Source organism: Rhinopithecus roxellana, chromosome 19 (assembly GCF_007565055.1).
Source record: "Rhinopithecus roxellana isolate Shanxi Qingling chromosome 19, ASM756505v1, whole genome shotgun sequence".
Classification (NCBI taxonomy): domain Eukaryota; kingdom Metazoa; phylum Chordata; class Mammalia; order Primates; family Cercopithecidae; genus Rhinopithecus; species Rhinopithecus roxellana.
In genome coordinates, this window is record NC_044567.1 from 73,729,633 (window position 1) to 73,742,278 (window position 12,646).

Sequence of the window (12,646 nt, forward strand, 5' to 3'; positions counted from 1 at the left end):
GGGTCCATCCAGCAAGTGATACTAATTAGGAGCTTTTATTAACCTTGAGATCTGGAGGAGGGGGACTTCTTACTGACTCTGGATGGCTCAGGCATGCCAGAGGGCTAAAGGTTCATCTAGAAACAGCTGCAGAGACAGCAGAGCATAAAGCTCCGGGTGGCAGCTCTTCCTGGGGCAGCCGGACTGCCCAGATGGCCCTTCCAGAGCTGGGAAATGCAGACTTGTCCCTGAGGTGGAGGGTAAAAATAGTCCCGTGTGGGTGGTGGCTGGGCCCAGAGGCACTGGCTTCCTTTTCTCCAGAGCAGGGGGAGGCAGTCAGTTGACAGACTCGCCCTTAGGCTCCTGAGCCCCTCTAAGCCCAGCCTCGGGGCAGTCTTTCCCCAACAATGAAGCAGCCCCACCCCCACCCTCACCCCCAACACATACATATATGGAAGTGCCGGAAAGAGTTTGAGCTTAGTTGTAAGGTAACTAAGGATTTAAATCCTGGCTGTGCTATCACCAGCTCCGTGACCTGGGACAAGATCCTTCTCCTTTCCAGTCCTCTGTTTTCTCATCTGTCGACTTGTTTCTTTCTACAGGTCTTGCTGTGAAGATTAAATAACAATGAGAGCCGACATGTTTCACTCTGTAAACTCACTCTTCTGTCCCTCTCCCTTCCATCCAGGACCTCACCTTCTAGCACATTCTTCAAGAGTGACTCTGAGGCAAGCCAGCCGCCATGTCATGAGGACACTCAAGCAGCCCCATGGAGAGGTCTGAAGGCGAGGAACAGAGGATCCCCCTGCCGATAGCCAATGAGGAACAGAGGCCTCCCAACAGCCATGTGAGGGGTCACCTTAGAAGCCACTGTCCCCTCCCTACTCAGGCTTTTACATGACTGCAGTCCTGGCCAACACCCTGACGGCAACCTCATGAGAGACCATGAGCCAGAGCCACCCACCTAAGCTGCTTCTAAGTTCCTGACCCTCAGAAACCATGTGAGATCATAAATGTTTGCTCAATTTGGGATATTTGTGATGCAGCAATAAATAACAAATACACTTACCTTTCAAGGTTATTATAAGAATTAAGAGTTAATACACATCAAACTGCAACCAAATTTGCTGGGACCAGAGGCTCAAGAAAGGGCACACAGGGCAGTGGCTCACGCCTGTAATCCCAACACTTTGGGAGGCCGGGGTGGGTGGATCACCTGAGGTCAGGAGTTCGAGACCAGCTGGCCAACATGGTGAAACCCCGTGTCTACTAAAAATACAAAAAATTAGCCAGGCATGGTGATGGATGCCTGTAATCCCAGCTACTCGGGAGGCTGAGGCAGGAGAATCACTTGAACCTGAGAGTTGGAGGCTGAAGTGAGCAGAGATCATGCCACTGCACTCCAGCCTGGGCGACAGAGTGAGACTCCATCTCAAAAAACAAAAACAAAAGAAGAAGAAAGAAGAAGAAGGAGAAGGAGAGGAAGAAGAAAGAAGAAGGAAGAAGAAGGAAGGAGAAGGAAGGGGAAGGACAGAAGAGAAGGAAGGAGAGAAAGAGAAGGAGAAGGGGAAGGAGAAGAAGAAGAAGAGGAGGAGGAGGAAGAGGAAGAAAAGAAGAAGAAGAAAGAAGAAGAAGGAAGAAGAAGAGGAAGAAGAAGAAGAAGGAGGAGGAGGAGGAAGACAGAAACCATAGAAGGAGGAGTGGTTAGCTGGGTCCAGGCCAGGTGGGGTCCTGCTCCTGACGTGGATGGGTCTGGGAGACCAAATATGAAAATGGACAATGGCGCCGGGCGTGGTGGCTCAAGCCTGTAATCCCAGCACTTTGGGAGGCCGAGACGGGCGGATCACGAGGTCAGGAGATCGAGACCATCCTGGCTAATACGGTGAAACCCCCGTCTCTACTAAAAATACAAAAACTAGCCGTGCGACGAGGCGGGCGCCTGTAGTCCCAGCTACTCGGGAGGCTGAGACAGGAGAATGGCGTGAACACGGGAGGCGGAGCTTGCAGTGAGCTGAGAGCCGGCCACTGCACTCCAGCCTGGGCAGCAGAGCAAGACTCCGTCTCAAAAAAAAAAAAAAAAAAAAAAAAAAAAAAAAAAAAAAAAAAAAAAAAAGAAAATGGACAATGGCAAGACCACATATGAAAAGAGAACTCTGCCCCCAAACCTACAACAACAGCCCGGGAAGCCAAGCAACAACCCCAGCAACAATCAGCCCCAAATGGCCAGGACTTGATGGTAACTGACAGCTTCCCTAATTTTGTCCCCACTTCCAATTCAGGACAAACTGGAGAAAGTCAGATATGCTCCCCTAACCAAATACTTAGGATGCCCCTCTTCTAATGAGCCCAACTATAACTTTCCTGCACCACCAACCGGACGTACCTGAAGCCTTCCCCTTTTCCACTATAAAGTCTTCCCCCTCTGCCTGCCTTTGAGTCTCCACGAAAAGCAAGTGACAGTGACTGGCTCTGAATAAATAGCCTTTGCTTGCTCTCATTTGGGTGATCTTTGTTTATGTCCACAAGCCCAAGGTCTCTCTCTCTCTCCCTTCCTGCTCCCAGGTCAAAGACGTCTTTGTGCCTGCCCCAGGGATGATGGAAGAGAGGGGCACGGGGATAATGAAGAGCATGGCTTTGGAACAGGACAGATCTGGGCTGAAATTCTGGCTCTGATACTTAACTAACTGTGTGATCTTGAGTAAGTCAGTTAAACACTCAGTGCTGCTGTTTCCTCATGTCAAGGGGACAGTCCGGCAGAACCCAAAGGCTGGTGTGAGAATTCAGGGAGGTAATGTATTTAATGCACTGGACATGTAATAGGTGCTTAATAAAGGAGAGGTCAGCCATCATGTCAGCCTCTTCACAACTCGCTGGAGTGGGCAGGCCCCCATTCTGCATCCTCACTCAGCCCACCCCTTTCCTTTACATCAGGCAGTCTGACTTCAGGGGGATGCAGTCAAGCTATGGACTCCAAGTCCAGAGTATAGCAAAAGCCAGGGATTGGTTTCAGACAAAGGATATAACTGAACATTTCTCTACGGAAATCCAACTGGGCCAAAGCACAGGACAGAATGTTCAGGCCAGACACCTGCTGACTCCCTGTTCTGTCCTGGCTTTGAGGGGTGATCAAGGCAGGGAGAGTCTTGCTCAGAAAACTGCATGCCTTTGCGCCAGGCCAGCTTTCCCAGGACTGAGGGGCATGAGCCAGGTTGTTTCCCAATCTGGAGTGTCTGTGTGTGCCTCAGTTTCTTCATCTTTAAAGTGATAATTTTGCCAGGCACAGTGGCTTACACCTGTAATCCCAACACTTTGGGAGACTGAGGTGTTAGATCATCTGAGCCCAGGAGTCCCAGACCATCCCGGGCAACATAGTGAGACCCTGTCTCAACAAAAAATAAAATAAAAAATTATGGTGGCACATGCCTATGGGCTCAGCTACTCCGAAAGTTGAGGAAAGGGGATCACTTGAGCCAGGTGATCGGGGCTAAAGTGAGTTGTGATCATGCCACTGCACTCCAGCCTGGGCAACAGAGCGAGATCCTGTCTCAAAATAAAAAATAATAATAATAAAATAATAATTTTAATAACTTACCAGGATATACACACAAATAATGAGTATCAGGATGGGTATGGGTGTCTTAGTCTGCTTTGTGCTCCTGTAACAGGATGCTTGTTATAAAGAGGGCAATTTATAAGTAGAAATTAATTTCTCACAGTCTAGGGGCTGGGAAGTCCAAGATCAAGTGACCAGCATCTGGTGAGGGCCTTCTTTCTGCATTATAACATGGCAGAAGACATCACATGCCAGAAAGAGAAGAGAGAAAGAGAAGGAGGGGTGGAACTCATCCTTTTGTAAAGAACCCACTCCTAAGACAATGGCACTAATCTATTCATGAGGGTGGTGCCCCCTGACCCAAGCAATGGCAGCATCACGCCCGCCCCACCTCCCAACACCTCCACATTGGGGATCAAGTTTCCAACAGATAAACTTGGGGACATATTCAAACCATAACAGGGAGCAGAGGCTCTGTGATGCCTGTGTGTTGGGGCATCCTGAATCCCTTCACTCCAGTTTGCCAAGCCCTTTCCACCCCCTTGTCTCCCACTTCACTGGCACTACCGGAATTCAAGTCTCCAGGCAGCATCTTTTGCCTGCATTATTTCAATAACAGTATTCCTTACTCTCCTGCAACAATCAAAGCATACAAATTAACACACGGGTGGGAAACCACCCCTGCCCCTTCCCTACTCAGGCAAAGACTTAAAATAATGATAACAATGTCGGGGGGTGGGGAGCCCCCTTTCCCCACAGAGCAAGATTGTACACTATTATATTTCTGGAGAGCAATTTAGTAGGAAGTACTTTTTGATTCTACAGGTCCATTTTTCAAAATGTAATCTAAATAAAAATCAGTTTTGGCACAAATACTTTGTTACAAGGCTCCTTACGGTAATATTGTTACTGATGAAAGAAAAAGAAAAGAAATAAAAAGAAAAGAAAAGAAAAAAGGAAGGAAGGAAGGAAGGAAGGAGAGAAGGAAAGGGAGAAGGACAGGGAGAAAGAGGAAGAAGGACAGAAAAACTCAGACATCCAACAGGAAGCTTGGTTAAATCAATTGTGTAGTCCATACCTTAAAGTGCCATTCCTTCACTAAAACTGATGTTGTAGATCAGTAGTTTGTGCATCACGTGGGAACTGTTAGAAATGCACATTCTGGGGCCCCTTCCACATCTGATTCAGAAACTCCTGGGGTTGGTGGTCGGGGCGCGGGGAGTGGGGGGCAGGAGGTGGAGGCGATCTGGGTTTTAATAAACCCTCCAAGGCAATTCAGAGCAATAGCTGTAGGCGACCATCGCTATGGAAAGTTACCCTGTTAAGTGAGGAAAGGGTAGGAGGCAGTAAGCAGGAACAGTGCATCCCCATACCTGTTATCTAGAGAGAGGCACAAATAGAAAAAGTCTGGGAGGAGTTTATACCCAGGTGATAACATCGACACTCTCTAGGAAGCAGGATTATAAGGTTTTAGAGTAATTTTGGTAATTCATGTTTTCTAACTAGTCTACAATGACTATGTTTGTGTAAAAAGGAAAGGAAAAAAACCCCAGTAATTTATTTTTTAATAAAAAAAAAAGTTAAATGGGACCAAGCTGGTGGGGGGGGGGGGGGAGGGTGTAGGGAAGGAGGCAGAGAGCTCGCCTCGCCGCGACAGCTTTCACCCTGGGAAAGGTGGGAGGCAGGACCGCCCAGGAGACCCGGGGCCAGTGGGGTGGGCAGCGCCAGGAGTCCCGGCGACTCCTCTGATGTCTAGCAAGGCTTACAAGGGTTTAAATAATAAGCGAAGAGGGTCAGGGCAGATTTCCGGAATAACTTCACTGCTAAGGGTATCAAATCCTGGAATGGGCACCTTGGAGAGGTTTTCTAGACAAGAACGGACAGCGGGTGCCAGGAGAGGGTGGAGTTTCGCCGGCCAGAGGACAGAGGCTGCGGGATCTCCCGACCCGCTCCGGCACCGGGACTCCGGGGAGGCTGCGCCCACGGCGGGATTCCCGCCCCTTGGAGATGTTGCAGGGACCGGCGGGGCGGGGCCGGGCCGTTGCTAGGGGAGGGGCGGCCGGGCGTGCGAGGAACCCAGCGGGCGACCGCGACGCACACTAGATTCTCCGGCTCCAGCTCCTGCGCCGCCTGTTGCTCGCGCCTCCGGACGGCCGCTTCCCGCCCAGTGCGCAGGAGTAGGCGGCCCGAGAGCGGGCAGGGAGCCTCCCGCTTTCGTCCCCTCCCCGCACCGCACGAGCGGGTCGGAGGGGCCCCGAGTGTCCCTGAGAGCGCGGACGCGGGCGAGCAGCCCAGTGCACCCGGGACTGCGCGCCGAGACCCCCGGCGCCGCGCGGCGATGAATGCGACCTTCCTGAACCACAGCGGCTTGGAGGAGGTGGGCGGCGTGGGCGGCGGCGCCGGGGCCGCCCTGGGGAACCGCACCCACGGGCTGGGCACGTGGCTGGGCTGCTGTCCCGGGGGCGCACCGCTGGCCGCCAGCGATGGGGTCCCCGCGGGGCTGGCGCCCGACGAGCGCAGCCTGTGGGTGTCACGGGTGGCGCAGATCGCCGTGCTCTGCGTGCTGTCGCTTACCGTGGTCTTCGGCGTCTTCTTCCTGGGCTGCAACCTGCTCATCAAGTCCGAGAGCATGATCAACTTTCTGGTGCAGGAGCGCCGGCCCTCCAAGGACGTGGGTGCCGCCATCCTGGGGCTGTACTGAGCGCCATCTGGGCCCGCCCTCGCCAGAGCTGCTGCAAGAAGGACCCCGGAGACCCTGACCCTCGCCCGGCTCTCTGCGCTCTGCCGCTGCCTCCGGGCGGGCAGCTACGTGCCTGGGGCGCCAGGGCGGGGACGCGGCGAGACTCTCGGCGGGGGCGCGGGAAGGGACTTGGACGCCTGGCTCCGTCCTGTCTGCGCTGCAGCGTTGCGGGGTGGGAGAGAGGGGGATGAGGGTTCTTACCAGTTTTTTGTTGTTGTTGTTTGTTTTTTAAGACGTTCGCGGCAGGGTGGGAGTGGGTGTGGGGATGCAATTTGGGACTGCGGTCGCTCGCGTGGGAGTTTTGTGTGTACGTTGGTGCGGGTGGTTTCGGAGCAGGGTGCGGGGAGAGTAGGTGAAGATGTGAAGCGTCAGAGTCGCTAAGCTTGTTGGCCTGATTTTGCGTTTGGAAAGAAATCTTGTAATAAAACTGCAGCCGTGGGGCTTCAGGCAGCTTCCCCCCCGCGCCTGTGGGGTGTGTGTGTGTTGCGGGGCCGAGGGCATGTACCCTCCTGGCGGACCCTTTGAGCCCCTTGGGAGACATCTAGCCCCTGCGTGGATGCCTGGCTGGGGAGCCCACAGGGCAGGGCAGGGGATCCTGGGGCTCCACACCGAGGCCAGAGCGAGGAAAGGGAAAGGGAATCGTTTTCTAACGCCAACAGCGGAGAAGGCGGGTCCTGTGGGACAGCCAGACAGCTGGTGAGATTAATTAAATCACTGGATATATGAGTCTTCTATGAGATGAAACAAAATCAGTCAGCTGAGTCCAAAACGGAGAAAATGTGAACAAGGAAAACTCAATTTGGCAGAGGGGGAAAACTAGATCTAATTAAAAGTTTAATTATAAGGCCAAAAGCCCCTTCTAAGTGCTTGCTTTGTCCCTACCCTTATAGCGGGCAGGTGAGTAGACGGAAGAAACCCCCTTGTTGCATCCTGTAGGGGTGAGGTTAGCAGCTCTGTGGTGAGGAAGTCCCAGAATGTTTATTATAAAATGGAGAAAATGGCCTCCAAGCGCAGTTGCCTGCAGGGGACTTCGAGCCTCCCATTACAGGATGCCCCAGCTGCCCAGAAACCCACGCCTTCTGCAGGTGCTAACTTCCCTTGCAGCAGTGTGGAGCAACAAGAATTGACTACTCCCTGGCGGACAGGGAGAGGACAGCTCTGCTCTCTGGAAGTGGGGAACAGGGGGACCTGGGGACACCGGAGAAGAGAAGGCTGGGCTTTCTGGCCTATGTATCCCCTTTGTCCTAGTGCCAACCCCACTCAAGCGGTTCTTGGAAGACTCGGGGACAGACTCTGGATTTCTCCCTTTCTTCTCTCTTTTGCTGTGGGTGGGAGTGAAGAATAACAAGGACGAAGGTGACTGAGGTCTTAGCTGGTTTTAGCTAAGAGAAGCGAAGGGAATGCCATCTCGTGTCTTTGACACTAGTTTAATTAGGGAGAGGCTTGGCACAGGTGGGGTGGGGGAGTATCTCGAAGGCACAGATGGTCCCTGGCTATGAAGGATCCAGAGTCATCCTGGCTCCCAAGTGCTCCTGTGCAGTCAGAATCATGATGATCAGGATGTGCCCCGTCCCCGGACCCTGGGACCAAATCTCAGACCTGGGAGAATTCAGGCCAGGCTAGGCCAGTGAGGCCAGGAGCTGAGATTCCTTGTAAAGTGTCTCTGGGGGCAAAACCCCGAATGTGGAGAATGTTCTGTTGATGGTTTGGTGTGACTTGCAGGAAGTCCAGCCTGATCTAGGGACAGCAGCCTTCACTGACTCAGGCAACCTAGATAAGTGACTTCGTCGTAAGGTGGCACAGTTATCTGGAGCCTGGGCTGCCCCCAGTGGCTTGAGGAATGCAGCTCAGACAGCTACAGGCATTCACATAAAACCCCGAATGACCAGAAAATGGTTTCAGAAAGAACACAGGCTTAGACACTTTTCCACCTGGCCAAGTTAGAGCAAACATTATGAGAATTCTCTAATAAAATGGGTCTGCTACTAAATGTGACTGGGGTGAGAAGACAGTGAGTCAAGAGTTAATTTTTTTTTTTTTTTTTTTTTTTTTGAGACAGAGTCTTGCTCTGTTGCCCAGGCTGGAGTGCAGTGGCACAATCTCGGCTCACTGAAACCCCTGCCTCCCAGATTCAAGCAATTCTCCTGCCTCAGCTGCCCAATCCTGAGCAGCTGGGATTACGGGCTTGCACCGCCATGCCTGGCTAATTTATTTTTAATTATTTTTAGTAGAGACTGGGTTTCGCCATGTTGGCCAGGCTGGTGTCAAACTCCTGACCTCAGGTGATCCACCCGTCTCTGTCTTCCAAAGTGCTGATATTACAGGTGTGAGCCACTGCGCCTGGCCAAATTTCTTTTTTAAAAACTTTTATTGCTAGGCGTAGTGGCTCACGCCTGTAATCCCAACACTTTGGGAGGCTGAGGCAGGTGGATCACGAGGTCAAGAGATAGAGACTATCCTGGCTAACACGGTGAAACCCCGTCTCTACTAAAAATACAAAAACTTAGCCGTGCGTGGTGGCGGGTGACTGTAATCCCAGCTACTCAGGAGGCTGAGGCAGGAGAATGGTGTGAACCCGGGAGGTGGAGCTGGCAGTGAGCCGAGATCATGCCACTGCGCTCCAGCCTGGGCAACAGAGCTAGACTCCATCTCAAAAAAAAAAAAAATTATCATTTTTTTTCTTTCTTTTCTTTTCCCCTCCCTCCCTCCCTCCCTCCCTCTTCCTTCCTTCCTTCTTTTTTCTTTTCTTCTTTCTTTACTTTTCTTTCTTTCCTCTTTCTTTCTCTTTCTCCTTCCTTCCTTCCTTTTCTTTTTCTTTCTCTCTCTTTCTCTTTCTTTCTTTCTCTCTCTTCTTTCTTTCTTTCTTTCTTTCTTTCTTTCTTTCTTTCTTTCTTTCTTTCTTTCTTTCTTTCTTTCTTTCTTTCTTTCTTTCTTTCTTTCTTTCTTTCTTTCCTTTTTTCTTTTCTTTTTTCTTTTCTTTCTTTCATAGTTCCTTGACAAAGCAAGGTTAACTGTTCTGAATTTGCTGAAAAGGAAAGCCTTAGTGGGGATACTTTGCAGGATTTTCCCACTGTTAAAAAAAAAAAAAAAAGTGAAGATGCGTGTGTACTCATGTGTGTTTGGGTCCCCTGTGGTGTACAAATCTGCACACGTGGGCACATGGCGTGAGTGTATGCTCACACATGCAGTTACACGCACTGGCACAGGCAGGCTCGTGCCTCAGGAGGAAAACAGCCAGCAAGAGTGGGGTCCTGAGAAGGGGTGAGGGTGAGAGGTCACATTTGTAGACAATCTTAGTCCTCCCCAGGAGTCCTAAGGCCTGCAGGATGTTTACTGGGCTGCCTTATATAATCCTTGGGGTGGGGGGCGGGAACTCTTACATAAGGTAAGAGTGAATGAGGAACAGTGCTCTGGGGCAGAGCCAGACAGAGCAGAATCCTGAGCCATCCGAGTGGAGGATAAAGAAGGGGCCTGGTTCTAGAAAGCCCCACTCACCCACAACTGCTGTCCATTGAGAGCTTTTCCCAGTATGCACCGGTAAATCTCAGAGGGGCTTGGGTTCACAAGAGAGAAGGCCTGGGATCCTGGTCTTCAAAATCCTGGCTGCCCTGCTTCCTAGCTCTGTAACTTTGGAGAAGTAGCTCAACCTCTCTGTGCCTCATTTTCCTCACCTACAAAATAGGAGCAATAGGGGACCCATAGCTTTCACGACATGATGTGTTTTAAGAAGCCAGCATAATGCCTGGCATTTAATAGACGCTCAATAAGGGCAATGAGGATTATTGTTAGTTTTGTTTATCATATGAACTCTTTCCCTAAAGTACATTTGGTTCTCTGAAATGGATTCCATGGACAAAAAAAAAAAAAAAAAAAAAAAAGAAAAAGAAAATAGCAATTCATATTTGAAGAGCATTTGCAATTTTCAAAGTATTTTCATAAGCATGATGAAAATAGTAGCGAACGCCTAATATGCCAGACACTGAGCTTCCACCCCCATGAAGGTTTTGCAACTGGTCCCATTGTACAGATGAGGAAACTGAGGCTCCAAGAGGTTGCAGTTGCCTGAGGTAGTGCAACTAGAAAGGGGCAGAGCTGGGATTCACATCAGTTTCACTTGAGCTGACCTCCTTTGCTCCCCACAACACATTGGTAAGAGGAGCAGATGCTCCTCTAATTTCCTGTTTAGAGGAGAGGAAATTAAGGTTCTGTTTACTGATCTTGTCCAAGCTCATTCATTCCACCAGTGTCTATTGTAAATCTCCTGTGGGCTACGCACTGTGCCAGGCACTGGGGGAGCAAGGGGTGGCAGACATAGAGTCTGGCCCTGGCCTGCAGCCCCAGAACCCCTGGCACTTGCTTTGCTCCCCAGGTAGCTGGTTCCATGTGTCTCAGGGTCTAGGTCAAACCGTCCACATCCTGTCCTCCTAAGTCGGGGACAGTACTTCTGGGGTCAGCTGTGCCTTCACCAGCAAGATGTCCCCTAGAACGGGGGAAGTAGGGAGGGCTTACGTCACCACATCCACTTACTTTCCCACTTGCTTGTCTAAGCCAAGTTCACACAGAGGGGTGCACAGCTGTGGCTGCTGGGGGTCACCCTCCCCAGACCCCAACTCAGTAGTGATGGAAAGAAGCCTTGAGCATTGGGGGTGGCTTCAGAGGGAAAGAATTGAGCGTGCGAGGTGGTGGGTACAGCAGAAATGGCCCTCATCCAGCATTCCAGTTTTGGGGGAAAGGTATACATGTACACATATGTTGCACGCATGCACACACATTTAATAAAAAGGACTTAAGTGGGATTTCTGAGTAGCACGTCTTGAGTGCAGATTCATGTCAAGAAAGCAAGATTCTTTCTTGTCAGTAAAGATCATAGCAGCTACACGGGGTGTCCGGGACTAGCAAACCCTAGCTCCGCAGATGGGGCATGTGTCCCAGCCTCTGAGATGGCAGCACTGGGGGATGTTCTGAGGCAGCGCCTACTCACCCTTGCAGTCGTAGCTTTATTACTTAGACTTAAGATCCCATGATAGGTGCACTCCAGTCCATGGATAAGGAGAGTTTAACCCATGGGGAACGCTAGATCTCAACAATTTTCAACAACGAAGCAACAGAGGCTGGGTGTGGTGACTCATACCTGCATTCCCAGTAATTTGGGAGGCTAAAGCGGGAGGATCACTTGAACCCAGGAGTTCAAGACCAGCCTGGGCAACACAATGGGACCCCATCTGTACACACACGCACACAAAAGAAAAAAGCAGTGGCAGACTGAGCAAGCCAGCTCTCATATAAGGTTGTCATCTGGTTGTGTGGTTAGGTAATGGGCTCCAGATCACAATCAACTAATGAGTGGCAGAGCAGTGGGTACAGCAGAAATGGCCCTCATCTGACATTACAGTTTTGGGGGAAAGGTATACATGTACACATGTGTGTTGCACGCATGCACACACATTTAATAAAAAGGACTTCAGTGGGATTTCCGAGTAGCATCCCTTGAGTGCAGATTCAAGGGATGCTACTTGGAAATCCCACTGGAAGTCCTTCTTTTTATTTGACACTTTCCCACCTGGCTAAGTTAGAGCGAACACTACAAGAAGTTTTACACACCTAATAAACTTGACGTGCAAGACCTAGGTTTGCATGTCAGTGCTGGTATTTTTTAGGTGTGTCCTATGTCACTCTCCTAGTGCTGGGTGCTAAGGAGGTTGCAGAGGTGAAAGCAACTCAGGCTCTGCCCTCGAGATGCTAACAACATGGCTGCAGAGACAACCGTCCACACGAGAGATTTAGTTCTGCCATCCTCTGTGCCTCAATTATTTCTGTTTGAGTAGCCAGCGTCAGCCAGTGGGGTACAGGGTTTGGGGTTATAGACCATCTATAAACCCGGGTTTCTCCTGGGGCTCACTTTGCAGGGCAGTGCCTGAGCAGAAAGCCCAGGACATGGAACCTGCATGTTGACAGCGATGCAGCCAGATGGGCAGAGGCCAACATCCGTCACCAGCGGTCACATTGTGCAGACTGCTAGTTCCCTGCTGAGCTGGGCCAGACTGTGGGAGGCTGACAGACCTGGATTCCACCTTGTGCTCCAAAGCTAAGGTTCAGCAAGGGCTAGGCGGGGCCCAGTGTACAACCCTTTGCTGGGATCCTTTCCTGTCTCAGGCTCTCCTTCCATCTTGGCCAAGAGCCAGAGCTCCTTGCAGGGACTTCTTCCCATTATGGCTAGACTAGAAGGGAAGGAAGAAGGGAGAGGAACAGGAGAAGAGGGGGAAAGAGGAAGAATATGAAAGGAGAGCAGGCAGAAGATGGAATGGAGGGAGCAGGGAAGAGAGGAGGAAGAAGTGGGTGGCGGGAGAAGCAAAGCAGGAAGCCAGGGTCTCGCC

General features: G+C 51.0%; 1 protein-coding gene across 1 annotated transcript; it reads left to right on the plus strand.

The window, feature by feature from the left end:
- The first annotated feature begins 5,607 nt into the window (after positions 1 to 5,607).
- On the plus strand, positions 5,608 to 6,734 carry RPRML (reprimo like). The gene has a single exon (XM_010389044.1). It carries the CDS (start codon positions 5,871 to 5,873, stop codon positions 6,231 to 6,233), a length of 363 nt encoding a protein of 120 aa, XP_010387346.1. The 5' UTR covers positions 5,608 to 5,870; the 3' UTR covers positions 6,234 to 6,734.
- Positions 6,735 to 12,646: the final 5,912 nt, after the last annotated feature.